The sequence below is a fragment of the Peromyscus eremicus genome, chromosome 16_21 (assembly GCF_949786415.1).
Source record: "Peromyscus eremicus chromosome 16_21, PerEre_H2_v1, whole genome shotgun sequence".
Lineage (NCBI taxonomy): Eukaryota > Metazoa > Chordata > Mammalia > Rodentia > Cricetidae > Peromyscus > Peromyscus eremicus.
In genome coordinates, this window is record NC_081432.1 from 4,695,133 (window position 1) to 4,722,295 (window position 27,163).

Consider the following 27,163-nt stretch of genomic DNA (forward strand, 5'->3'; position numbering starts at 1 on the left):
TTCTTCAATCAGGAATCTGGAAGTTTTGTCCCTGTGGATGAGGGGGCGGGTCACACAGTGGGACTGGGATTGAGTGAGCTCGCTGGGCATGCAGTTTTGAGTGGTTTTCAAGTGTGCCTGTCTGTATGTCTTAAAGTAGACAGACTGGATAACCAAGATAATTGTAAACTTAAAAGCATTAATTTGCTCTGCTTTTTTTGAGGGGTGGGGGTGGGGTAGAGGTGGGAGGGCAGCCATGGTTAAAAAGACCTAATCCTCACTTAGGGCTCAGGTTGCAGCTGAATGAAAGGGTCTCAGGGCCTCCAGGGGAACTGGTCCTGTCCCCAGGCCGGCTCTGGGACAGCCAGCTTGGCCATTTAGTTTACTTGGTAGTTTTCTTTCCTTGCTGGGGATGGAGTTTTGAGAAAGTCACCCATTTAGAAATCACTACAGCCCTGAGACTGAGAGCGTTCATCTGGCGGCGAACAGTGTCTCTCTGTCTCTGGGTCTCTGTCTGGGTGTATGTGTCTCTTTCCTTTCCCCACCCCTCTTCCTCTTTAATGTGGCTGTTTCCTCTCCTCGCTGCTTCCCTCGGCTCCTGTGGCCAGCGCCTACAGTGAGGGGACTGTTCCTCCTAGCCCCTCCCTCCCAAATATGAAATGAAAACCATAACCGTGTCAGCCGGTGAGGGTGGCTCCTCAGGCAGCAGCTACCGCTTGTGCCCCATCAAGGCCCTACTGGAGAGAGCAGAAAGACAGACAGACAGACAGACCCCACTCTTAGATCCTGCTGTTCTATCAGTTCCCCTAAGCTCATCCCCATTTTTACAAAGTCCTCAGAGATGCCTTTGACCTCTTCCCGTGGCCCGCTGGTGGTGTGTCATAGATGGGGGAGCCTGGAGCTCGGGGGACGTAAATTCTCGTCTCCACCCACCACCCCTCATGCCCCCACCCCAGTCTCTGTAGGGTGGGATGGGAGAGAGGGGACTACGGAGACCTAGGAGCCACAGCCACTACAGGTAGAGAGAGAGCAAGAGGAGAGGCATCAGGAGCCCTCCAGATGAGACTGCTTTCTGGAACCTTCTGGGATCTGAGAACGTGAGAACCGGTTTGAGATGTGAGCGGCTTAGGGCCTGTTGTTGTGAATGGAGGCAGGCGGAGTGTGAGTTTGGGAATGTGAGGTGTGCATTCACTGGGGTGTGTGAACATGCATGTGCATGACTCTGTGTGTGTGTGAGCACATGTGTGTGGCGCTCTGGCGAGGGGGAGGAAGCGGGCAATGTGCGTTTTGTTTTAGTTGGAGAAGGAAGGTTGGGTAGCTTGGTCCAGTGCCTTGAGCTGCGGGTGGGGGAGGGGAGTGCATGGCTTCAGATCTCTGGAGAAGATGGAGGTGGAGGAACTTGCTGCCAGAACCCACCCTGGTCTCTGCCGCCCGCGTCGGCGTGCGGGTGTGGGCCTCTGTACCCCTAGCACATGACCACTCAGTAAGAAAGGGTTCCTGTCAGGGCTGGAAACTGCGCAGCAGCCGCTCTGAGGCTGCCAGTGCTCACGGGAGGCCCAGACCTGGGGAGACAGGAGTCTGGGAAGGAGTGGACGGCTGGAGCTCAGCGCAGAGGTGAAAACAGCCCACGGGTGTTTGGAGGGATGAATGGGCTACTCACCTGGGCGAAGAGGGGACATTGACTCTCTGTCTGGACCGGCCAACTCTCTTCCCCGCCAGCCTGCGTTCTCCTGACTCAGGTGGAGTCAGGGTGGAACCCAGGCATGAGGGAGTTTTGACAAATGCAGAGCCTGATGGCCGGGAGCTCTGGGGTGCTGCCCGTTTTACTGAACTCGTCCATGTTGGTAAGCCTCAGTCACGCGGCCTCGCCTGCCCTGGTCCTTCCCCTAAGGGCCAGGCCCTCTCCACCCGGACTCTGTTCCCTTCTGCCTGCTGGAAGCCTGGTCACTCGGGACTTTCCCGTTCTCTCACCTCAGTTTCCCCAGTGTGATAGTCCTGTGTCGAGTGAGGAGCTAGCCTAGAAACCAGCCCTAGGAGCACTCATGCATGTTTCTGTGTACGTACACACGTGGTGCCCAAGACTGAACCCTGTATCTCCCCCCGCCTGCCCTCCTCAGACCGAGGGCTTGCTCTGGAGTTGGAGCTGGATGCTGAAGTTGGGTTTCAGAAGTGGGACAATGGCCCCCTCAACAGGGCACTGGGGACCTTGGTTTGCCAATGGTTTTCCCCTGTGACAAGCCATGGCCCCAGAGAGCTGTGGGCTCTGAATTTCAGAGCTTTGTGCCCAGGACTGTCTGGTTGTGGTTACCGACAGTGGCAAACTGAGGACATGACTGCTGACCCACAGAAGATGCAGGATGAGAAAACAGGCCTAAGGAATCCCTGGGCGAGGTACAGCATCAGGCCATGTGGGCTTCGGGGAGGGTTGAGGGAGGATGGGATAGTAAAGGGTAGACCCTGGGGGGCAGGTTTAGAGAGAGGACTTTTTTACAAGTTTCTAATTATATTTATTTGGAGTTTTCCTCTGGCGGTTGGGAGCTGTTAACAGCAGGAACCTGTACCCCCGGGTTTGTTTTCGTTTCTAACCAGCTGCTTGGCCCCAGAGCAGTGAATCCCAAGGCTGGCAACACCTGCCCACCACTGTGCCCGCCCACCCTCTCCTCGCCCGTGTGTCTGCCCGCTGCCTGTCTACCCTGGTCTCCTCTTCTGCCTCGGAGCATGTGTATGCTGGTTTTGACCAGCAGCCAAATTCAGTCCCACTCCATCTCATGCTCTGTGTTGGTTGCTTGCTTCAGGCCGAGCTACGTGCCGAGCTGGGGCCAGGAGAGGCAGAGACCCATCTCTCACATATTTTTAGAAGGCTTTCCGGGGCCAGTCTGGGTTCTGTCGTCACACTGGCTGCCGGTTCTTTCCCAGGATAACCTCATTGGGCATTTCCCCATCCATTGAATAAGACATGCCTGCAGCTGCCCGAGAGGGTGACAGAGGAGCCCAAGATCCTACCATCCGCTGTGCCCAGTCTCTTCCGGCCCTGTAGTCACCCGGCCTCAGTGCACTGTCTGTGTGGACTCTGAAAAAGCTCTGTGTGTGTAAATGCAGGCACACCGCCACAGCACACACGTGGAGGTCAGAGGACAACCTTCCACCTTGTTTAACACGGTGTCACTGTTCGCTGCATTAGCCTGGCAGGCTGGCTTGCAGTCTGGGCACTCTCCCGGTTACCTCTCGTTTTCCTGCAGGCGGGCTAGGGTTAGAGATGCACGCTGCTGGATGTGGTTTTACGTGAGTCCCAGGGCTCCCAGTTCAGGTCCTCATGCTTACCCGGCAAGTGCTTTTCACACTGTGCTGTTTCCCCAGCTCTGTCCTCCTCAGAAGAAACCCCCTAGTACACCCCTCTCCCCAGAATGCCAGACGGTCACAGGAAAGTAAAGCAGCAGGCTTTCTGTCCGAGGTATGCCACAGGTAAAGGTCTCAGCCAGCATCCTGTTTAACAGATGCCTACAAAGTACCGTCACCATGCTGTCTCATTCACTGGTCAACCCTTGGCACCTGGCACACTACCCTCATGCCAGTACCTAGCAGCCATCTGCCGAGTGGTCAAGTATCCATAGCTCTGCCAGAAGTATCATGGGTTCAAAGATTCAGAAGCCCTGGCCTCAAAGGACTCACAGCCCCGAGTGAACGGGAGGCAAGCGTCCAGGAGAACACTGGAGGGGATGGATAATGACGGCAAGCTTTTACCGAGCACTTACTGTCCACACTGTGGCACCGGGTATTTGGTGGCTATTAACTCATTTGATGCTGGTAGCAGCCCCCAAGATGCTGCTGTGACTAGTTCACAGGGGAGGGGGCAGGCGTGCTCAGAGGCTGGTTCAAGACCACACAAGCACAGGCCCAGCCTGCATGGGGACCGTTTCTGTCTGGAACCTCTTAGTCTGTCGTGTTGCTCCCCATGAAGTGTCTCCCAGTTCAGGCAGGTAGTTTATTTACATGGGTTGAAAAAGATATCCCCAGGGGTATATCAGGGGGTCCTGATTTGGTGGGTCTAGATACCCCTGGGTCTTTAGAGGTCTCTGGATTCCGGTGTGCAGCCTGAGCAAGAACCACCCGTCTAAACCAACCCACACCCGAGAGCATCACTTGGCTAGCAGCTGGTAAGCAGCTGTGCCCTCAGAGGATGGACTAAGGCCGAAGCTGCCCATGTGCGCCACAGAGGTCCCTGCAAGGACTCATTCTGGGCTGGCAGGTGTGCTGAGGAGGAGCTTTGCAGAACTGGCAGAGGAGGGTGTGCAGGGTGCGATTTGGGGACCGTCGCCTGCTCTGTGCCTCAGGCCAGTGTGCTTCAGAAGATGTCAGCCACAGCTGGCAGGTCCCTTCTTCAGCAAGCACCCAGTCACGGGAGAAGAGGAACATGTGGGAGACCGATTCAGTGTTCGCTGAGCAGCTCAGTGTGAACCAGGAGGAGGAAAGCTGAGTCCCCCTGGGCCCAGGGCTCCTCTGGAGCTGGGAAGACAGTTCTGAGCCAGGCTTGGAAAGCTGGAAAGGGTGGGCCTGGAGCGAGAATGGGAAGAGGGGGTAGGTAGAGTGCAGTGGGCTGGTTAGCTGGTGTTGAGGGAACGGAACAGGGTGGGACATGAAGTCTTCTGGAGCAGTGTGCTGAAGACAGGCAAGCATTGTGAGTGGGGAGATGGCTGTGATTAGGAGAAGCCTGAGGCAGTCAGCAGGCATGCCCTAGCTGTGGTCTGCCTCACCTCCGCTCTAGTCCTGGTGAGCACTTGGAGACAAGGGAAGAGCTGGTCTACCAGGAGCCGAGCCCCAGCAGTGGAGACAGACACCACTGGGATGGCCCACACAGGGACTTGGGGAGGAGCCTCCAGGTTTCTGGGCCTTATGCAGAACCCCTAGAGTTCCGCTGCTCCTCGGAACTCTGTGCTGTTGGGGCGTTTCCTGTTTGCACCGCCACCGTGAACATTTAGCCTATGGCTAGTGGGACCGAAGAGCTGTCTTTGAAATGAAGAAAGCCACACGTGGGTCATGGCTCCTACCGCAGTGGACAGAACAGACCTAGACCCTCACTGTGCGACCCTCGGCTTCATCCAGCTCAGGCTTCTGGCATTAGACGTCTCCTGTCATCCACATACTTCATCAGGCAGTTCCCACAAATTAACCTCATCAGCTGTTCACAGCCGTCTCTGAGGAAGCACCACCATCCCACTGTATGGGGGACTCTCGGGACCGAAAAGGAGAAAGAGGCCAAGTGTGGTGGCCACCCCGCCATCCCAACACTAGGGAGGCTGGGGCAGGGGGATTATGAGTTGGAGGTCAACCTGTGCTACATCATAAAACCTTGTCTTTTAAAGGAAAGCTTATGAAAAAGCCTCCCTGGAGGGGGGTAGAGCTGGATCTTAACCCGGTATTGTCTCCACTGTTGATGACCTTCCTTCACGGGGACATTTCCTGCTCCTGTATCCACTCTATCAGTCGGACAGACTAGTTCTCCAACGGCCTCTTGCCATCCATGTGGGCACTCTAACTTGGCTTATGAAGTCCATCTCCATGCCTCGCTCTTCCATCTTTTCAATCCGTGGTGACTGGCTGGCAGGCACGTGACTGCTGAGCTTGGGTGAGGTGGGCAGTACGTGTGGACAGTCTCCTAATACTCAGAACTGTGGGGACAGCCGGTGACACACAGAGGAGCTGAGGGGTCTCGAGCAGAGCTGAACAGAGCCAGAAGATCTGGGGCAGAGTGTGGGGTGTTCACATTTCAGTTCTCAGCCCCACAGCGCCCCAGCCCTGCCCCCAGTGCTTCTGGACGCATCAGGACAGAGGACAAATGACTGCTTCTAGCTCAGGCTTCTAATTGTTGACAAACTACAGAAACTGTCCGTGCTCAGTGTACTCTGCTTGTTAAAAACACAGGACAAGCCGGGCGGTGGTGGCGCACGCCTTTAATCCCAGCACTTGGGAGGCAGAGGCAGGCGGATCTTTGTGAGTTAGAGGCCAGCCTGGGCTACAAAGCAAGTTCCAGGACAGCCAAGACTGTTAACACAGAGAAACGCTGTCTCGAAAACCCCCCCAAAAAAAACAAAAACAAAAACCAAAAAACAAAAACAAACACAGGCCATATCTTCACCTGGAGTCACTGGATCAACGACAAGGCCTGAGAACCTGCATTATTAACAAAACCCACTTCACAGCTCGGGAGTCACACCTGCCTCACCCCCAAGTCCCCACTTTCACTGGCAGACTTCTGTTCATATACTCTGTATACTGTACTTTTTTTTTTTTTTTTTTTTTTTAAAGATTTATTTATTTATTATGTATACAGTGTTCTGTCTGCACATATCCCTGCAGGCCAGAAGAGGGTGCCAGATCTCATTACAGATGGTTGTGAGCCACCATGTGGTTGCTGGGAATTGAACTCAGGACCTTTGGAAGAACAAACAGTGCTCTTAACCTCTGAGCCATCTCTCCAGCCCCTGTTTACTTTTTCTAGTTCACAGGTGGACATGGCTTCTTCCTCCTCAGACTATGACAGGGCTCTCAACACTAGCTGCTCAGTAGAATCATCTGGAAACTTTTGAAAAATACTGATTGCCAGGCCCGAGCCCAGACTTGTTGACTGCAGTCTCTGGGGCCTTGGTCATTTTTAGGGGAGTTGGCTCTGCTGTACTGCCTGGGTTGAGGCCCTCCTCTTCCCTAGTGTCTCATGGCACCTACCTGTTTCTGCTTCCTGTCACTTATCACCTGTGTGGTCCTAAATGTAATGACTGCCACAGAAAACCCCTTTTCCGCTGAATGAGACCTCCTTCTCTACATCACTTCAGCTTTATGGGTGCTATAATGTTGTCTCTTACTTCCCAAGGCTCTTTTTCTTTTCTATTTATTTGTTTTTCAAGACAGGGTTTCTCTGTGTAGCCCTGGATGTCCTGGAACTCACTTTGTAAACCAGGCTGGCCTCAAACTCACAGAGATCCACCTGCCTCTGTCTCCCGCCCCCCCCCCCATTACTGGGATTAAAGGTGTGTGCCTCCATGGCCCGGCCCGAAGTCCGTCTTTCCTTCCTTCCTTCCTTCCTTCCTTCCTTCCTTCCTTCCTTCCTTCCTTTCTTCCTTCTTTCTTTCTTTGATTTTTTGAGACAGGGTTTCTCTGTGTAGTTTTGGTGCCTGTCCTAGATCTCACTCTGTAGACTAGGCTGGCATCGAACTCACAGAGATCCACCTGGTTCTGCCTCCTGAGTGCAGGGATTAAAGGCGTTCGCCACTACCGCCCTGCTGGAAGTCCTTTCTTAATCACCCTCATTTTTGCCGCTCTGGAGGAGCCTCTTCCTTTAGTGTGGCTCTGTCTGTCATGCCTATTAGAGGGAGCACTTAGCTGGAGCAAAGAGACCCAGGCAGCGGGTGGGGTGCTGTCTGGACAGTGGAGGAGCTCAGAGAACTGCCCTTGCCAAGCTTCAGATACCAGGCCAACCCCTGCCAGCTCCTGGTCCTTCTGCTGATAGCTCAGGGGCCAAAGAAACTCTTCCTGGATGGAACTCTGTTCCTCTAAAGCTTCTTGGTGCCATAGTGAACAAGTAGGAGCAAGCTTGATCTTTTTTCTGGGTTTTTGAGACACTCGAGTGCCGGAATCACAGGTGTACACGGCTGTACCCAAGTGCTGGGATCACAGGTGTGCACCGCTGTACCCGAGTGCCGGGATCACAGGTGTGCACTGCTGTACCCGAGTGCTGGGATCACAGGTGTGCACGGCTGTACCCAAGTGCTGGGATCACAGGTGTGCATCGTTGTACCTGAGTGCTGGAATCACAGGTGTACACGGCTGTACCCAAGTGCTGGGATCACAGGTGTGCACCGTTGTACCTGAGTGCTGGAATCACAGGTGTACACGGCTGTACCCAAGTGCTGGAATCACAGCTGTACACGGCTGTACCCGAGTGCTGGGATCACAGGTGTGCACAGATAGATCACAGGTGTGCACAGCTGTACCGGGATCACAGGTATGCACGGCTGGGCCCAAGGGCTGGGCTCACAGGTGTGCACATCTGGATCACAGGTGTACACATCTGGATCACAGGTGTACACAGCTGTACAAGGTAGGACAGGTCTGTTCTACAGTGGACTGTGAGGCAGATGAGGATCCCACATGAGACCTGTCTCCTTTTCTTCCTTAATTACTAGTGACCAGCGGGTCAGGGTGGTACATGCCTGTAATCCCAACATTTGGGAGAGACAGAGGCAGGAGGATCAGGCATTGAAGGCCACCTTCAGCTCTGTAGTGAGCTCTAGGCCAGCCTGGACTACAAGTGTCCCTGTCTAAAAAAACTTATCAGTAACCGCTGGACAAGGCCACCTTTTAGGAGGCCAGCGGCTCCCTGCCTGTCTCTCCCTCCCTCAAAGCCTGCTGCTAAGAAAGATGAACTAATGTGAGGGACCTCAGGGGTGCAGTGACTCTGTCTTGAAGAGGGGACTTTGACTTCTGGGGACACACCTCCAAAACTTACTTGAGAGGCGCCGATTGAGGTTCTCACATGTCCCCCTCTGCCCCTGCCAGATGTGGATGAATGTGTGGAAGGGACTGACCATTGCCACATTGATGCCATCTGCCAGAACACGCCACGGTCGTACAAGTGCATCTGCAAGTCAGGCTACACCGGGGACGGTAAACACTGCAAAGGTGAGGCTGGGGGATGCCTGCAGGCAGTGGGCGCGGACGCTGGTGCCCAGGGGCTGCAGCACAGTTCTCAAAGGCCTGCAGCCCCCACGGGCCAGGACGGGCAGCTGCATCTCCCCAGAGAGCACAGTGTTCTGGTGTGCTTCAGACACTGCACAGACCAGCTGGAGTGCTGGGGGAACACTCCATAGCCCCGTAGTCCCGTAGCTGTCTGAAGTGGGCACACCTCAGTCACAAAACAAAGGCCTGAAGATCCCCGCAGCAGAAGCTTCTACTTGTACCCTTCAAATCAGGCTCAGAGGATGGGACCGGTGTGCCCCAGTGGGAATCCACCCACAAACAAGCATATCTTCTGCTATAACTGAAACACTGCAAAGTAGCCTAGGAACAGTGTTCTCGGTGTGTGACCCTGAGTACCACTGAGGCTTCAGTGGACAAGGTACATGTTACTTCTTGTTGGCCGAGTAAACTGAGAACTACAGTTTCCCCCCAGGACCTGAGGGGTATTGGTTCAAGGATGACACCCCTTCCCAGCAATACCACAATTGAAAAATGTTCAAGTTCTCTATCTAAAATGGTATAGTTGAAAATGTAAGACCGCATAGCTGTTTGTACCTGCTCTTCAGCCTCCTCTGGTGTACTCTCTCTCTGTGCACAGACGTGGATGAGTGTGAACGGGAGGACAATGCAGGCTGTGTACACGACTGTGTCAACATCCCTGGCAATTACCGATGCACCTGCTATGATGGATTCCACCTGGCCCATGACGGGCACAACTGCCTGGGTGAGCAAGGGAGACTTGGCGGTCCTTTGGCAGGGAAGGAGGGAAAGGGGGTCAAAAAGAGCTGAATTCTTTCGAGAGCGCATGGGCCGCCTCCACTCTGAGGTGCTGCTGCTGGCCCAAAAGCGTTAGAGGAGGCTCCGCCGCTCTCAGGCGAGGGCCAGGGGATGAGAATGGTGGGCTTAGCTCCGTGCATGGGGAGGATGAGTTAGCTCCAGACAAGCCCTGGTTCTTTAGAACCTGTGGGGCCTTGAGCAAGTGAACTAGCCTCTGGGGACCTTCGACTCCTCATCCCTGAGGTGTTAGTACCCTTCTTTGGGGCTGCTGTGGGAGGGGGGTGGCTCGTCACGAGAACGTGTGTGAAAGCGCTTTGCAGCTTCGGCACAGAGCAGGCGCTAAGTGGACAGGAGCACTGTTGCGGAGAGAGCTGGCGGTTCCCCTGCGGCCTCTGCTCCTCGGGGCTAGTTTTGTCCCCACCCTTCCTGTATTTAGTTTCATCCACTCCAGTTCTGCGCCTCCGTCTGCCAATGTCCCTTGTCCCAGGAGCTCTATTACAGATGGAATCCCTGGGCCACTGAACTCAGCTTCAGTCTGTCATTTTTGAGAGTTACTCAGACCAAGTGAGATTGCCCCCTAAGTAGAAAATCTGGTGTACAACAAGATTTGAGATTTGAAATTCTCTCTGCTTTCTCTTTGGTTCTGTGAGAAGGAAGAATCAGCAAAGAGAGAGCAGGGATGGCCAGGTGACTTGTCAGATGCCCCATGGCCTAGGAGCCCCCTTACTGCAGAGGTGCATGTGACCATCACTGCCACCCTTCTACCCAGGTCCCTGGCAGGCCCTTCCCGGTAGCTGTCTTCCCATCCCCCTGCTACTGTGGAAGGGCTTTCTCTACCCCGTCACCCAAGGGACTCTGTAGGGACAGGACTGAAGCACTGGGTACAGGGGAGGGGTGCCCATGGGACTGAACGTCAGCTCCAGTTCTTTGGCCTTTCCATTGGGTCTTTCTAACACCAATTCTCACCAAGAACTAACCATAGAGACGAGAGAGAGAGAGAGAGAGAGAGAGAGAGAGAGAGAGAGAGAGAGAGAGAGAGAGAGAGAGAGAAGGTACTGAGAGGGCCAGAGTATAAGAGTCTGATTAAGGTGCAGATTCAAAGCCTCAACAATTCCCTTTAACTCTTAGGGAATGCTTGAGAAAATTGTTCATGTTGTGGGCCTCAGTTTCCCCAGGGAGAAGTAGAGGATGGAGGGCAGTAGCAGCATAGAGATAGAGTCAAGACACAGAAGTGAGCTCTTAGGGTGAGCTTGGCTGCAGGGGTGGCGACTTGGGGGCACCCTATTGTTCCTGCTCTACCGTCCAGGGTGTGGCCTGGCCACCTTCCCCACCCTTCCATACCACACTGCCAAGCTTTGTTTTGTTAAACCAAAATAGGAGAAAATCTAGAGACTGTGGCAATGAGCCCAGGCCGGGGGTGGGGGTGGGGGTGGGGGGTGGGGGGTTGTGGCCTGTCCACAGACATGGCCCTTGCCTCATGAGGACTTGTGACTCAGCGGCCATTCCCACCATCTTCAGCTCCACAGCCATAGTGATGTCTGAGGCCAGAGCCATTTCCAGGTTCCCTGACTTCCTGGCTGTTCATCACAGCTAGCCGGCACTCCTGGTCCGCCATTGCCGGCCAGTGTGGCTAGTCTCTAATCTCCATCCTTTTCCCAATGCCCCTCTCACTCGGGCCCCTGAAAGGTTATGTGTGTAGGCATGTATATTCTGTGCACCACACGCCTGAGGCCAGAAGAGGACACTGGGTTCCCTGGAACTGGAGTTACAGGCAGTGAGCCGCCATGTGGGCACTGGGAATAGAACCCAGGTGTTCCGGAAGAGCAGTCAGTGCTCGTAATGGCTGAGCTCTCTCTCCAGGTTTGAGGGGTCAAACCCAGTCTCTCCAGTGTGGGGGAGGGGTCCAGTCCTCACCTAGGCTGGCCAGGTTTGGATGCTCCCCACCCTACCTGAGCTCCGCCCTACATGCCTCTTCACAAGTGATGGGGACTGCCTGCTAAGAGCGGGCTTTCTTGCGTGTGGGGTTGGGTTCTCAAGTCTGCCCTCAGTCTTGGGTGCTGCTGCCACAGCCCCGCCCGCCCGCCATCACCTGTCTTGCACAGATGTCGATGAGTGTGCTGAAGGAAACGGTGGCTGTCAGCAGAGCTGTGTCAACATGATGGGCAGCTATGAATGCCACTGCAGAGAGGGTTTCTTCCTCAGCGACAACCAGCACACCTGTATCCAGCGGCCGGAAGGTCAGCCCCTGGCCTGGGAGGCCCCCAGGGTTCTCCGCCCCTGTCCCCCGACACCCCGTGTCTCACACTCTAGATTCCTCTCTGTTCCTTGACTTAGTCACAGCCTAAGGGCTCCACGCGTAGACACTGTAGTAGAGAGAAACTCTAGGGGATGAGTCTGGGATCGGGTCAGTGTGGGTCAGTGTGGAACGGAGGTTCTTCGGGGCGTTCTCTGGTCCCACTGTGACGTGCATTCTTGCTTGTCGGCTGCCTCTTCTCGGGGACAGCCTCACCACCGTCCCCTTCCGTGGCCTGGGTCGGGAAGGCTGTCAGACAGAAGCGTGGGGTGTACGCTGCCTGCTCTCTCCTTCACTGGACTAGACATCCTGAGGGCAATAGCCACGTCTACTCTGCCTTTGTATCACATCACCTAGTGTGCTGCCCTGCCTGTGCTAGGAACTTAATAAAATCTGTGGCACAGCCAGGCGGTGGTGGCGCACGCCTTTAACCCCAGCACTCGGGAGGCAGAGGCAGGTGGATCTCTGTGAGTTCGAGGCCAGCCTGGGCTACAGAGTGAGTTCCAGGACAGCCAGGGCTGTTACACAGAGAAACCCTGTCTCCCGCTCCCTCCAAAAAAAAAAAAGTGGCATAGAAATTATCTGTGCTGATTATTTCCCACCTTTTCAGTCTGTGCTATCTATTTTCAGGTTTCTAGTCTCAGTGTAAGCTTTTAGAGCAAAGAGGTCCTGGTTTAGATTTTTCTGGGTCCTTCCTAAATCCTGAGCATCTCTGGATTTTGGTTAGTTGACCCTCAGTGTCCTTAGCCCCAACTGGTCCCACCCCTCTGAGGCCTCCATGTGCAGATGGAGTGCCACCCTCTCCTCTTCCCTTTTTAGAAGGAATGAACTGCATGAACAAGAACCACGGCTGTGCCCACATTTGCCGGGAGACTCCCAAGGGGGGCATTGCCTGTGAATGCCGCCCTGGCTTCGAGCTCACCAAGAACCAGCGAGACTGTAAATGTGAGACAGGAGGGCAGGGGGGGCGGGGGACAGGGATGGGAGGAAGAACGGGGAGGCATGGAGGCACACGGCGAGGCAAGGGACCTTCCCGGCCCCGCCCGACCCGCAGCACGAGGGAAAAGCAGACCGACAGGTCCCCTCCCTCTCTGCAGTGACCTGCAACTACGGTAACGGTGGCTGCCAGCACACGTGTGATGACACAGAGCAGGGTCCGCGGTGCGGCTGCCACGTCAAGTTTGTGCTCCATACTGACGGGAAGACGTGCATCGGTGGGTGAAGCCAGGGTGCTATGCAAGCCTCCTGTGACAGGGTGGGGGAGGGCAGGGGCTGGGAGCTGCAGGGGAGGCAGACCCAGGGGGCCGGGTGTAGTGAGTGCTGAGAGAATGAAGACCCCCTATGGTGGCAGGTCTAGTGAGGGACAGCTCTGGGAGACTAAAAGGCACACGTTGACCGTCTGCCCTCCCCAGGAGTCTCGCCCTCCTCTTGCATTGCCAAATTAGGAACCATTAGCAGAAGTGCTGGTCAACAAGACGGTAGGGATGGCTGGAGGAACTCTAGGGTGGTCAGCTGAGCAGCTGGCCCAGGTCCCGGCTGACTAGCATGGTGAGGTGGGGACTGCCACAGCCCGGTGTCCCCACTGTGGTAGAGGCCAGGACATACTGCTTGTCCCTAGAGCAGTTAGCCGTGGGCTGACAAGTAGGGTGGCTCCAGGCACCGCTTCCTCTTTACCCCTGCAAATCCCCTCCCTACCCCTCGCCTGATGCCCCCAGGTCCACCTCCCACTCAGCCTCCAATGGTACTGGCCCCCCACTGTGCCTGTGGCTGCCACACCCCTCAGCTGCTACAGCCTTCCATCCCTCTGTGCCTGAAACCCTTCTGAATTCCTAGGCCTGACCGGGTCTCCAGATACCCTGAATGAGCTAATTCCTTAAAGTTCCCTTTCAAGTTCCCTGTTGCTGTTTCTTCAGTGGCCAGTGGCGAGATGACTGGACCGGGTATCCCCTTAGAGAGGTGAAAATGAGAGGAAGGACTTTGGCTAGGGGTGAGGCAGGGTCTCCAGCCAGGCACAGATGGGTGTACTTGCTCTGTGGGCATGGGTGTTTATGGAGATATGCCCATCTGGTGGGCCACAGCAGGCTGGGGAAGGAAAGGGGAGCACCGTTGCTCTGTGAAGCCCTGTGTGTCCAAGACGAATTCAGGTTAGGAACTGCTCAACCCCTTGCCCCGTCCTCTTCACTTCAGCCACAGGACGGGAGCAGATGGGCTCGCACAGGGCTCCCAGCACCTGCTCCAGATGTTGATGGAAAGTCCTGCTGTAATGGAATGCTCTCCTGCTCTGCTCGCTCTCTAACTCTTCCAAGACCTAAAACAGGTTGAGGTCTTCCTATTGCTTTCTCTGGCTGGGTTGTTCCAGCTCCTTTCATATTCTCCCGATAGGGCTAATTCATCTGCTTCGTAAACCTCCCACCACCCTTTGGACACACCCACATATCCCCAGATTCTTCTAGAAGAAACTGCATGTGGTCCCCAGGGAGAAGAGGCAGGGCTCCCTCTGGGGTTTGTGTTCGGATGCTCTCAAACATGGCTGCTGTGCTTGTTGAAAATGTCCTTATCAAGCTTGACGTCTCTAACCCAAGACCCAGTGGCCCATCTGGGCGGCATCCAGGCAGGACAGAGCAAATGAGGCTGTGCCTTTTCCACCCCTCTCCCTCTGCTCTGAGGGAGCTTACTTGCCTTGGCAGGAGGAAATGTCACTGGGGTTACCAGGGCACTCAGAGTGGGGGACTGGGAGTTTAGTGCAGTTGAAACAGAGGGATCTGGGGCGCGGCTGAACGCCAGGCTTGCCGTCTCCTGCCAGCTTGGCCTCTGACGTGCTGTGTGGGGCTGGACCCACAGCTGCTCTCTGAGGCCCAGAGTCTCTGTTTCAGAGTCACTTGATGGGGGCCTGATTTCTTTGAGGGTAGCAGGCAGGACAAGGCTAATCTGAGGGCCCAGGGATCACCATACGGGCTAGCGGTTTGGCCCTTCAGGGCGGAGGGTACAGGTGGGCTGCGGTGGCGCCTGCCCCCTCTAAACAGCTTCTTCACAATGTCAAACAGGGGAGAGGCGGCTAGAGCAGCACGTGCCCACTCAGGCCGTCTCTAATGGTAAATATGTCTGCTCTCCGCTTGCTCTCACCGGCTTGCTAGGGACGGGCTAACCCGCTGGGGCTCCCACTAACCCGCATGCCCAGCAGGGCTCCCCTGGCAATGCAGGCACTAGACCCATCAGGGGTCAGGAAACCTGAGTCCCTCAGAGCTGGCCTGGGAACCTTCATGCCGATCATCTCCCTGGTTCCTGTCCTTCCTCTCTTTCCTCTCCCTACACCACCTTCTAACACCCCATCCCCTTCCCAGCCATCAGCACCTCTCTGTCACTGCATCTAGAGCCTCAGCCAGTGCCATCTTACCCATCATTCCCACTATGCCACTGAGATAAGGTGCATCAGAGTTGGGTGCCTGTCCCCTGTGGGTCATCCTTCTTGGGTTCCTGTTCGTACATCACCCAACAGCAGCTGCTGATCTCTGCCTGACGTTGGGTTCAGCAGACCTGAGTTTGGATCCTGGCTCTGCCATGCTCTTACCAGCCAGTTTCTGAGCCCCCCCCCCCCCCCCCCCCCGTCTTCTCTAACGCTCAGCCCACTCTCCTGCAGGAGGAGGGAGTGATAGCCATCCTGTGGGTGTGATGATTAGGACAGCATGTAGCATGTGGTCAGGGCCTGGCATAGGCTATGCCCTCCTGCCATTCTCCCTGCTCTGGGCAACTGTCCACTGCCTGGTGCAGCCTGGGGTGGGCACTGTGCCAGTTCTGTGCCCATCCTGGGTCCTCCAGAGGATCTACACACAGACAGGATCTTGTCCAGGCCTTGGTGGCCCTCTTTCCACACTTCAAGCCCTTCTGGTGGGTGGGGGGACTGTACTTGAGCTCCTTGTGGTCTGGGGGAACCTCAGGGAGACCTCAGTGAGAGGAGAACCCACTGCAGCTGCTTCCAGACCAGGCATGCCAGGGACTTGGGGCAGAGGTGGGCTTCTTTTAGAGGCCCGGTACACTGCCCTCAGTGGTGACAAGGGCAGACCTGACATCCTGATTCTGAGAACAGCTCTCCTCTCTTGCCCCATGGGGACCTTGGGATGCTAATGGGAGAGAGAATGCTTGGTGCCTCCAGGACAGGCCACATCACTCCAGGTTCCCATGTCAGGTTCTGGCGCTCCTGGGGCTGGCGGCTTTCCCTTGGACCCCCTCCCAAAGCAGCTGTTGAAATCTGTTTTCCTCCTGCTCTGGCAGACGAGGAGAGCTCTGAACTCTCTGCTGTGACCTTCCACCTTCCCTCTGGATTTTCCCTGTCTCTAGCCCCTCTCTTACACATTATCTCATCAGCAAAGTAAAAGAACCAGACAGCCAGCTTATTTCCAGGTGGACGAGAGAGTTTGGGGAGGAGGTGAAGGTGGATGACCCAGATTGGCTCTCTCCTCCGAGGCAGGGGTCAGGCCTGCAGTGTCGGGAGGGATAGATCAATGGGCAGCCCTCTGTGTCTTGAGACACTCTTCCCACCAAACCTATTAGGAGACTGTCCACCGGGAGCCCCCCACCCCCAAGATGGGAGGAAACTGGTCTGTCCCTTCTGTTCCCTGGCGGGCAGACACTCACCCCCCCCACCCCCCCACCCCGCTTTCATCTCTCCTGCTTCCCCACCCCCACCCCCTCAGCACATTCCTGCCTGACAGCTCCGGCTTGTACCTGCCTCACCGCCGTCCACCTTGTTTCAATCAAGTAGGGGGCAGGGATGTGGAGCTTGAGGGATGTGGAGCTTGGCTGCACTTGTGAGGGGCTGGGCCTTGGGAGGAAGGGGAGGCTGGAGCCCAGGGCTTTTGCTTACTGCTTCTGCTGAACTCCAGCGAGGTGGGCGAGGCCTTCCCTCGGGCCCTGCTACCCGAGAGGCATTCTTCTAGGCCAGTAACCCCGTCACTACCCACACCTCCCTCACAGAGACCTGTGCCGTCAACAACGGAGGCTGTGACAGTAAGTGCCACGACGCAGCGACCGGGGTCCACTGCAGCTGCCCCGTGGGCTTCATGCTGCAGCCAGACAGGAAGACCTGCAAAGGTGAGGCCTGAGGACAGGCACGTGGCGACCTCTGCCAGAGGAGGAGGTGCGGACAGAGATGAGAGAGCTCTTACCCGACCACACCTCCTCAACTCCCTTCTTGCAAAGAAGCCAGGACGGAGCTAAGGGGCACCAGGGTCCAGCTGGCACTGTGCTGCCTTCCGGGCCTCTGCTCCCTCGGGACTCTGCCCCTGTCCCTGTACTGGGGAGAAGGTACTGAGTGAACATGGCCATCCCTGAGCTAGGACATCTGAGCTGGTCATGGGTGCTTTCCAACTTTTTGAGCCTGCCTTCCTCAGGGCCTTCCCAGTGGCTCTGGAAGGGTATGTCCCTTAGAAAAGCTGTCCTAGGGAGCGTTAGAAGCACCTACATGAGAGCCTGGCTGCTGTGGGGTCAGAGCCCAGCTCCGTCTGCTCCAGTGCAGTGGCCCTGGGTGGCTTCCTCCATTGCACCTCGCTCACAGATGCGCTGTGGATGAACTGTGTACAATCTAGTGTGTATACAGTCTGGCACGGGGTCCTTTCGGGTTAGCGTCACTGTGGTTTAAGTTCCCACACAGCCATTGTACGTCCCCTCCTTCCAGTTAGCTGAGATTGTGGACCACGAGGGAGAAGGGGGAGGGCAGCCATTTTGAAAATGATGACTCATCACGTCTGTGTCCTCTGGTCAGGAGAAGTGGGGACTGGGAAGTAGTGCCCGGCGGGCGCCCTCTTTGTGTCTTTTGGCCCAACAGCTGCAGGAGGGGGAGGGCTAGGGCACCAGGTCAGCTCGCCGCAGTTGAGAGGTTTCCTGCTGGGAAGGACTGTTGACAGGTAGACTAAGAGTGAAGTCCCTGCCCCCTCCCTCCAGGAGTGGTGAGTAGCCTGGGTCCTGTCTGCCACCAGCTAGGGGAACTTGACCTCAGGAAGGAAGCTGTTCACCCGCCCCTCTCCCTCTAGTACCAAAAGCTGCCAGGCTCTGAGTTTCTCCAGACCGCTGCAGTCCAGTCCCCTGCCTGGCCCCCGCTCCTCATAGCAGCCTTTTTCTCTCTTGGAAGTCCTTTCTACCTAGGGTTCCTCCTCCCTGAGGGCTGCCCCTTGCCAGCAAGTCCCTTAGGCTCTCCATATAACCAGGGCCCCTGCTCAGCGTTCCTGCCCCAACCTTTGTGACAGGAGTCAGGGGTACGAAGGAGCCCTATCTACAGTCTTGGGAAGGGCTACCAGCTGCAGAGTAAGGGACGTGGACCAGCCTGGAGTTCAGATGGCCTCCTGGTCCCCTAATGGTCCCCAGACGGTTGTTCTCTGCTGGCCTAGGTGGTTCCTAGACTCAGCCCCAGAAGGAAAGGTGCTGTGGGGCCAGATGTCCTGACAGGGAAGACATGGGGACTGACGGTGACAGCCAAGTCAAAAGGGGCACTCCAGGCCTCTCCCTGATCTCCTTGTCTCCTGTTTGCTCCTAGCCTTCAGTACTGTCCTCTGTTCTGTTCTGTCTGCCCCCCAGACATAGATGAGTGCCGCTTAAGCAATGGGGGCTGCGACCACATCTGCCGCAACACGGTGGGCAGCTTTGAATGCAGCTGTAAGAAGGGCTACAAACTTCTCATCAATGAAAGGAGCTGCCAGGGTAAGCAGGTTGGGGGAAGCTTCTGGAGAGGCTCTTAGGTGTGAGAGCTTCCAGGATGCTGGAGTCTAAACAACCCCGTGGACATGGGCGCATCTGTACAGGCAGTGTTAGCCACAGGCAGCCAATGGTACTCCTTCTTCCTCAAAGACCACAGCTCCATGCCAGAGCACACAGCTTGGCAGGGGGTGAGAGAGTTTTCACCACAATCCAGATTCTTCCAGATGTGGTCTGCTGCAGCTAGGTCATGACCCACACGTTCCAGACCCTGACAAACTCCAGGCAAGGGTCACAGGGTGTTGGTCCTGCTCAGTCACAGATCTGGAGGCAGTCCAGGGTCCTTCAACGCCAAAGTCCTTCACCTGAGCATGGGTCAGACAGACTCAGGGTCTCAAACCCTTGCTCTTCCAGATATAGATGAGTGCTCCTTTGATCGAACCTGTGACCACATGTGTGTCAACACACCAGGAAGCTTCCAGTGTCTCTGTCATCGTGGCTACCTGCTGTATGGTGTCACTCATTGTGGGGGTAAGCCAGCAAGCTTCCCAGCCGCCTCAGTCCTCAGTCCTCAGCTCTCTGCTCTCCAATGTCTGGTGTCCCTGTGCTGGCTTGTGGTAATAAGAAACCCCTGGGTGCATGTATCATGTCTGCATCCAACATGATAAAAAAGCTTCCCAAGGCCAGCTGGCAGACAGGGCACCAGGGAACAGCTCCCCGCCAGCAGGATGTTTATTTTAGGGTTTCATGAACTCTAGGCTGTAGCCAGAGGTGGCCCCAAACTCCTGATCCTTGTGCCTTCACCTCCAAGAGTTGAGACCGCAGGCGGTCCCCCACCGTGCCCAGACCCTGCTCCTGAATTCTACCCTCCATCCCCATCACTGTTCCCAGAGACCCGCCCTCAGGCTCTAGCCAGTGAGAGGGTGAGAGCGGAAGGCACTGAAATGCTGCTCAAGTTGGCACCCGCTCAACAGCGTCTTTGACTAGGGATAGAGAGAAGAAGAGGAAGTTTGAGCTCTCCACAGGCCAGAGAACCCTTCAGTGTCTTTGTGAGACTATTTAACATGAGCTCTCCCTACCTGACAGATCTGTAAATACACACTGGATCTCTATAAGGTATTCCCTCACCTTGCATAGCTCAGTGTGTCTAGACACTTAGCAAAGGTCCTGGCTCCTCCTCCTCCTCCTCCTCCTCCAGCACCACTGTCAGTCTGTTTCCCTGCTCCTCCCACAGATGTGGACGAATGCAGCATCAACAAGGGAGGCTGCCGCTTTGGCTGCATCAACACCCCGGGCAGCTATCAGTGTACCTGCCCAGCGGGCCAGGGCCGCCTTCACTGGAACGGAAAGGACTGCACAGGTGCGTGGTGCCCTCTGCTGGCCAGACCTGGTAATGCTGTTTCAGGGGAAGGGTGGGGTCTGGTGGGAAGATGTGAGGGGGAGAAGGGTGGGAATGTAGCCAGCTGGGCTAGGCATGCCATTTCTGTTTAAGAATGTGTCCTTGGGCACATCTGTAGTTCTGCACATAGATAACCTCTTTTTCCGAATTGACCATCTGAGGGAGAAGGTGGGCGAGGCCTGTTCCATATCCTCAGGCCTTGGTTCCCTTCCTAGAGCCAGTGAAGTGTCAGAGCAGTCCTGGAGCCTCAAAAGCAATGCTTAGCTGCAGTCGGTCTGGCAAGAAGGACACCTGTGCCCTGACCTGCCCCTCCAGGGCCCGGTTTTTGCCAGGTATGTGGGAAGAGGGGCTTGGAGAGCTTGGGGGAGAAGCTGGCTGTTGAGCAACTCCTCTGCCCCCCTGGGGTTCGTGCAACCACTGGAGGCTGGGAGGCGGGTCAGAGTTGTGATAGGCCCCTTCTCTCAGAGTCCGAGAATGGGTTCACCGTGAGCTGTGGTACCCCCAGCCCCAAAGCTGCTCCAGCCCGAGTCACCCACCCTGGAAACAGCACCACCTCCAGCTACTGCCATGGTGAGCAAAAAGCCCTCCTCCTCCCCTAAACAGCACAGCTCTTTTTCACCCATGCCCTGGCCTGACTTCTTCCTGGACCTCACGTGTCACTTTGTGATTCTCTGCCTTGGCCTCCTATACTGATACCCTCGGCTTTCCCGTCCTGCTCTCCAGCTAACCCTCACCCCTACCCCAGGCTGCGCTGAGCTTTTCTCACCCCTCCAGAGGCTGCAGCGCTGTCAGTTAAGCAGCGGGCCTCCTTCAAGATCAAGGACGCCAAATGCCGTTTGCATCTGCGGAACAAAGGCAGAGTGGAGGAAGCCAGCAGAGCCCCAGGGCCAGGTCTGGACCGCACTCCAATGGGTCCCACCGAACCCTCCCGCACCTCAGCCTGTTTGGTCCTGTCCAGGGAGTCACCTGTACCCTGAACTCTGGATAGAAAACGGGGGGGGGGGGGATTGTAGACTAGGGCCCGAGAAGTGCCCCACCATCCCTTCCACTGGGTAAAGTAGACGGGGAGAAGGTTGCAGGCAGAGATGCGCCCAGGGCTGCCTGGGCTCAACGGAGAAATGAGAGCCAGGACGGAGAACTCTGTCTGCAGCGGGAGCCCCCGAGTTTGGAGTTGACACGGCCTCTGTTTCTAGGTGGTACCCCTTGCTCCGATTGCCAAGTCACCTTCATCCACCTTAAGTGTGACTCTTCTCGCAAGGGCAAGGGCCGACGGGCACGGACCCCTGGCAAGGAGGTTACCCGGCTCACCCTGGAATTGGAGGCTGAGGTCAGAGCGGAAGAAACAACAGGTGGGCTTATGACACTGTCGGGTGGAGGGCCAAAGAGGAAGCCACCAAGCCTGGGTCAAAGGAGACAGTGGAGAGAAGGGGGCACCTGTGCCTTCGGCCCGTGCGATGGCGGCAAGCAGCGAGCTGGCTCCTGGAGCGCCTCTCTCCCGTGCACCTGCCTCCTGCCACTGCCCCCTGCCTTCTGCTCTGACCACTCTCGTCCTTTCTTACGCCTACAACCATCCATTCCCAGCTGGCTGTGGGCTGCCTTGCCTCCGACAGAGGATGGAGCGAAGACTGAAAGGGTCTCTGAAGATGCTCAGGAAGTCCATCAACCAGGACCGGTTCCTGCTGCGGCTGGCAGGCCTGGACTATGAGCTGGCCCACAAGCCAGGCCAGGTAGCTGGGGACCGAGCAGAGCCGGCGGAGGTCTGCAGGCCCGGGCAGCACCGGGCAGGCACCAAGTGTGGTAAGAGAGCTTGATGGGAAGCCAAGGGTGTGGGGAGTGGGGGAGGCCTAACTTGGCCCTGGCTCAGAGTGGAGCCGGACCCTTTGCCTCAGGTGCCGATCTCAAACGGGGAGGCAGTGAAGACCCTCCTGACCACTGTTCTCCCTTCCCTGGTCCCAGGCTGAAATCTAGGATACTGGGCAGGGCCAGCTGCCCTCCTGCACACAGATTTGACCTCCCCACCTCTCGAAGCACGATTCTGTTAGCTTCCTGACAGACTTCCCCCATATCTGGAAGAGTGGGAAGGGGAGTCTTAGGCCTGGGTGGTGGGAGATGGGGGGTGGCTAGCGCGGCCGACTCTCCCTCAGTCAGCTGCCCGCAGGGAACGTATTACCACGGCCAGACGGAGCAGTGTGTGCCATGCCCAGCGGGCACCTTCCAGGAGAGGGAAGGGCAGCTCTCCTGCGACCTCTGCCCTGGGAGTGATGCCCATGGGCCTCTTGGAGCCACCAACGTCACCACGTGTGCAGGTGCCAGGGGAGCAAACGCCACAGACTGGGCTGGGGTGGGCACTGGGACGGCCGTGGGCATGGGATTTTCCAAAGGGCAGGCCCAGGCTCCAGGCCACTCTCCTAGCTGATGTCCTGTTTGTATGCCTCTGTTCCCTGAGACTGGGGTGACCCCGTGGAGTGACAGGAACCACCCCATCAGAGTTGGGCCCTTGCTTCACTGCAGGTCAGTGCCCACCTGGCCAACATTCAGTAGACGGGTTCAAGCCCTGCCAGCCATGCCCACGGGGCACCTATCAGCCTGAAGCAGGACGAACCCTGTGCTTCCCCTGTGGTGGAGGCCTCACTACCAAGCATGAGGGGGCAATCTCCTTCCAGGACTGTGACACCAAAGGTGAGTAGGTTACTTATTCCACCAGGGGCCTCCCTGGCATCCAAAACTTTCCAAGTCCCTGGCAAAGCAGACCTGAGTGTGTTAGTCCACCATATTCCCTGGAAAGCAAAGCCCCAGTTGCCCAACCAAACACACCGTCTTGTTCCCAGAAGCCATTTGCCGGCCAAACGCGGGGATACAAAGTAACTAGTAACCCCACCATCAGACTGCTGTTCCCCTCCGTTCCCCTTCACCGGCAAGAGAGCTCCTCTCTCAGTCTGACACTGCCCAGTGCCTGCAGGAGGGCCGGTGCTGCAGCCAGCCACTCTGCAGTCTTTTCTCTGCCCTTAAATTATGACCTGACTGGGAAAGGTAGGGACCCCAGAAGAAACTTGGGAGCCCCTGATCTCCTGATTCTCCATGACAAATGCGTCCTGCCCATCCTCCGCCCAGATGCCCACTTCCCTACCGTCTGAGCTCACGCCCCCTTCCCCCCTGCCTGCAGTCCAGTGCTCCCCGGGCCACTACTACAACACCAGCACCCACCGCTGTATCCGCTGTGCCATGGGCTCCTACCAGCCACACTTCCGGCAGAACTTCTGCACCCGCTGCCCGGGAAACACAAGCACCGACTTTGACGGCTCTACCAGTGTGGCCCAGTGCAAGAGTATGCAGGAGGCCAGCCTGTGGGAAGTGGAGAGAGATCTCGGAGCCGTGGGCATGGGATAAGGGGTGGGGGGTGAACCGGCAGCAAGTCCAACCTCCACATGGTCCCAGTCCCCTCAGTCTCTAGGCCAGCCGTCAGGCTAAGGCCTGTAGCATCCTTTCAGGCATGAAAGGGCAGGAAGGAGGGTGGACCCAGGACTTGAAGAGCAGATGGTGAACTAGCATGGTGGCTACCTTATATGCCTGTCCTCCATCTTCAAACTCTTCAGCTTGCTCAGCATGGTCCCCTACTGATGCTGCATCCTTTCCTTGTTCTATCTCCTGGGGTGTGGCTGCAGATCGGCAGTGTGGTGGGGAGCTGGGTGAATTCACTGGCTACATCGAGTCTCCCAACTACCCGGGCAACTACCCAGCGGGCGTGGAGTGTATCTGGAACATCAACCCCCCACCCAAGCGCAAGATCCTTATCGTGGTCCCTGAGATCTTCCTGCCATCTGAGGACGAGTGTGGGGACGTTCTCGTCATGAGAAAGAACTGTGGGTGACTGCAGAGTGGGCTCAGGGAAGGGCAGCTGGAATTTGGTTGGGAAAGAGGAAGAGCTGGGGCAGTGATGTTGGGAACCAATGAGAGCAGATGTGAGCAAAGCCTTGGGGACAGCAGCTGGCACAGGACAGCAGCTGGCACAGGTCTGGTGGAGAGTGGCGAAGAATCTAGTCTCAGGCTGGGCTGCCAGTGCTGCTGAACGCAGGAGCTCTAACCCTAGCCCTCCTGTCGTTCTGATAGCGTAAATGTCAATTTAATACGTGATCGTGCAGTTTCAGCTTGCAGACTAAACCTGGGAACGATGGAAGAGGGAGTGTGCAGGCACCCGTGGGGAGGGGAGCCCCACTGTTTTCTGACCTGACGTTTGCCTTGTCAGCCTCGCCATCCTCCATCACCACTTATGAGACCTGCCAGACCTACGAGCGTCCCATTGCCTTCACGGCCCGCTCCAGGAAACTCTGGATCAACTTCAAGACTAGTGAAGCCAACAGTGCTCGAGGCTTCCAGATTCCCTACGTGACCTATGATGGTGAGCAAGGACAGGAGGGGTGGAGAGGAGGGTTGGTCTTGTGAGGGAACCAGGGGAGCAGAGAGTTCCCACCCTCAGCCCCCAACCCTGGTTGACTTTACAGAGGACTATGAGCAGCTGGTGGAAGACATAGTACGGGACGGCCGGCTTTATGCCTCCGAAAACCACCAGGAGATCCTAAAGGCAAGTGAATATTCACTATGGCAGCTAACGTGAACGGGCACACACCAATGTGCAGGTAAAATGCTGAGCGCCAGCAGGACATCCTGTTTCCTGGCTCATTGCCACTCCCCAGATGAGAGAGCTGAGGCACAGAAAAGAGCTCTCTTGTGGCCGGCCTGGGCTCTGAGTCTAGCTCCTAGAACTGTAGCGTTACCACACTGTGCCACACCTTCGGGGGGAAGAGAAGGTGAGGAGAAGTGTCCTCTACTTTTCCCATCAAGAAATGCAGGGGACATAAAACGTAGAGCAATGTTTTCTTTGGGGTTTTAGACCAGGTCTTATGTGGTTCAGGCTGAACTCCAGCTCCTCCTGCCTCTGCCTCCTAAGTGCTGGGATTATAGATCTAGAGGAAAAGAGACATTTCTGACATTGAGGAATGAACAACGCCCTGGGTCTATGGAGTCTGGCCGTCTGCAGTGGTGCTCACCTTTAATACCAGCACTCGGGAGGCATAGGCAGGTGGGTCTTGGTGAGTTTAAGGCCAGTCTGGTCTGTACATGGAGTTCTAGACCATCAGGGATACACACAATGCCTTCCAAAAATTTTTTTTACTTCACTTTTAATTATGGGTATTTGTGTGGATATGAGCCTGTGAGTGCAGGGAGGCCAGAGGCATCAGATCCCCTGGAGACGGAGTTACAGGCGGTTGTGAGCCACCCAGTGTGGGTGCTGGGAACTGCACTCAGGTCCTCTGCAAGAGCTGTATATGCTCTTAAGCTCGGAGCCATCTCTCTAGCCCTGAGCATTATTTCAAATCAAATGTAGCTGGGGGTGATGGTGTGCACATAAGGTTTGGACTATTGAGGAGCTGCGGTGGGAGGATCACTTGAGCCCAAGAGTTAAGAGACTAGCCCGGGCAACACAAAGGACTCCATCTCCAACAGCCAATCAGATGTGCAGTGCAGCCATCTTTTACAAACAGTGCAGCTGCACTAGGTCCGGTGGTACGCACTGTTAATCCCGGCACTTGGGAGGCAGAGGCAGAGGCGGGCAGATCTCTGTGAGCTCTGGGTCAGCCTGGTCTACAGTGAGCTTCAGACCAGCCCTAGCCACACAGTGAGTCTCTGTCTCAAAACCAAAGGACAGTGTAGTACAACTGTCTTGATTAAAGTGGAGTTGAGAGGCTGGAAGCCCCACCTATTTCAGAAATCTGTGGGTACAGCCTAGACAGCAGGAGATGCGTTGTTAGTTCTGTTGGGTTTGTGTGGGCATGTGTAGTGGGGTGGGGAATATGTGCATGTGTGGGTCAGGACAATTTGGAGGAGTGCTTCTCTCCTCCCCCCATGTGGGTCTTGGGAATTGAGCTGAGGTTGCCAGTGCCTTTTCCTGGCGGGTCTAAGGCATAGTCCCTGGCATCTCGTGAGGGGGCAGGAGACGCCAGGAGGAAAGGGCTTGAAAGGAGTATTCCACGCTAGTGAGAACGGCGGTAGTGGGGTGTATTTGAGGACTACAAGAGCCCTGGTTCCACGGGGGAGAAAGAGTAGAGGAGAAGCAGAACACCACAGAGGACACGCAGCTAGCGTGCCGCACAGAGGACACGCAGCTAGCATGCCGCACAGAGGACCTGACTTGTATTGTGAGTGAGGAAAGAAAGCAGAGGGCAGGGAGTGTAACCAGTGGTGGAGAAATGCTTGTCAGGCCCGAGGCTCAGCTCCCGGCACCACAGTTACTGTCATCATTATAAAAAGAGTAAACTTTCACCAGACAGGATGTACCTGCCTGTAGATCCGGCTACTGGAGCAGCTCAGGTACAAGGACCATTTGAACCCAGGAGTTTAAGATTACCCTACACAAGATAGCAGGGCCTCATGTCAGGAAAGAAAGTCCAGAGAACAGAAACCAAAAATGTGTTTCAAACATGATGTAAACTAATTAAACACCCTACTGTAGCTGCTGTGAAGAGACTGGTCTACGGTGGGCCAAGGATGGAGATGAAGCCCAGGCCTAGTGGCTCACACCTCTAATCCCAGCTATTCAAAAGACGGAGGCAGGAGGATGGCATGTTCTAGGTCATTTGGGGCTACAAAGTGAGTTTAAGGCCAGATTGAGCAACTTAGTGAGACCCTGTCTCAAAAAGTAATGAGAGAGCTGGGGCCATAGCTCAATAATAGAATACGTGTCTAGGGGCTGGAGAACTGGCTCAGCAGTTAAGAACATTTGTTACTTCCTGCAGAGGACCTGGGTTCAGTTCCCTGCACCCACACAGTAGCTCATTACCATCCGTAACTCCAGTTCCAGGGACTCCAACAACCTCTTCTGACCTCCTCTAGCACCAGGAATACATGTAGGGCACATACACAGGTGAAAGGCACATAAGTAAATCTAGAAGGAAAAAGAAAAGAATACTTGTGTAGGTTCAACCTCAGGAGCATATGAAACAGAACAAAGAAATAGACCAGCTATTGAAATGGTCTAAGGGAGAAACTATGGTAGCTTGGCTCAGAGTGGCAGCCACTGAGATGGCACAGACTGGTCAGCCCCTGGGTGTGCTCTGCAGGAGTCAACAGTTGCTGTAGCTGTGAGAAGAAAGTGGCTCACGATGGCTCCGCAGATCAGGGCCCGAGTAGCAGAGGGCTAGAGCTGCCATTAACTGAGCTGTGGAATTCTGGTGGTAGGAAGAGTCCAGGGGTCACCTCTGGGCATGCTCAGTGTGAGATGCTGTTAGACATAAAGAGGGGCTGCT

General features: G+C 55.9%; 1 protein-coding gene across 1 annotated transcript in view; it reads left to right on the forward strand.

Moving 5' to 3' along the window:
- Window positions 1–27,163, forward strand: part of Scube3 (signal peptide, CUB domain and EGF like domain containing 3) — a 31,098-nt gene that overhangs the window by 3,013 nt on the left and 922 nt on the right. The window contains exons 3-22 of the mRNA XM_059243877.1: window positions 8,530–8,652; window positions 9,308–9,433; window positions 11,589–11,723; window positions 12,599–12,724; window positions 12,877–12,993; window positions 16,751–16,867; window positions 18,347–18,469; window positions 18,878–18,994; window positions 19,698–19,823; window positions 20,078–20,194; window positions 20,328–20,432; window positions 20,637–20,753; window positions 21,056–21,211; window positions 21,444–21,659; window positions 22,007–22,168; window positions 22,374–22,541; window positions 23,026–23,187; window positions 23,525–23,722; window positions 24,106–24,258; window positions 24,362–24,441. Of these exons, the coding sequence (XP_059099860.1) occupies window positions 8,530–8,652; window positions 9,308–9,433; window positions 11,589–11,723; window positions 12,599–12,724; window positions 12,877–12,993; window positions 16,751–16,867; window positions 18,347–18,469; window positions 18,878–18,994; window positions 19,698–19,823; window positions 20,078–20,194; window positions 20,328–20,432; window positions 20,637–20,753; window positions 21,056–21,211; window positions 21,444–21,659; window positions 22,007–22,168; window positions 22,374–22,541; window positions 23,026–23,187; window positions 23,525–23,722; window positions 24,106–24,258; window positions 24,362–24,441 (2,744 nt within the window). The remainder of the gene's footprint in view (window positions 1–8,529; window positions 8,653–9,307; window positions 9,434–11,588; window positions 11,724–12,598; window positions 12,725–12,876; window positions 12,994–16,750; window positions 16,868–18,346; window positions 18,470–18,877; window positions 18,995–19,697; window positions 19,824–20,077; window positions 20,195–20,327; window positions 20,433–20,636; window positions 20,754–21,055; window positions 21,212–21,443; window positions 21,660–22,006; window positions 22,169–22,373; window positions 22,542–23,025; window positions 23,188–23,524; window positions 23,723–24,105; window positions 24,259–24,361; window positions 24,442–27,163) is intronic.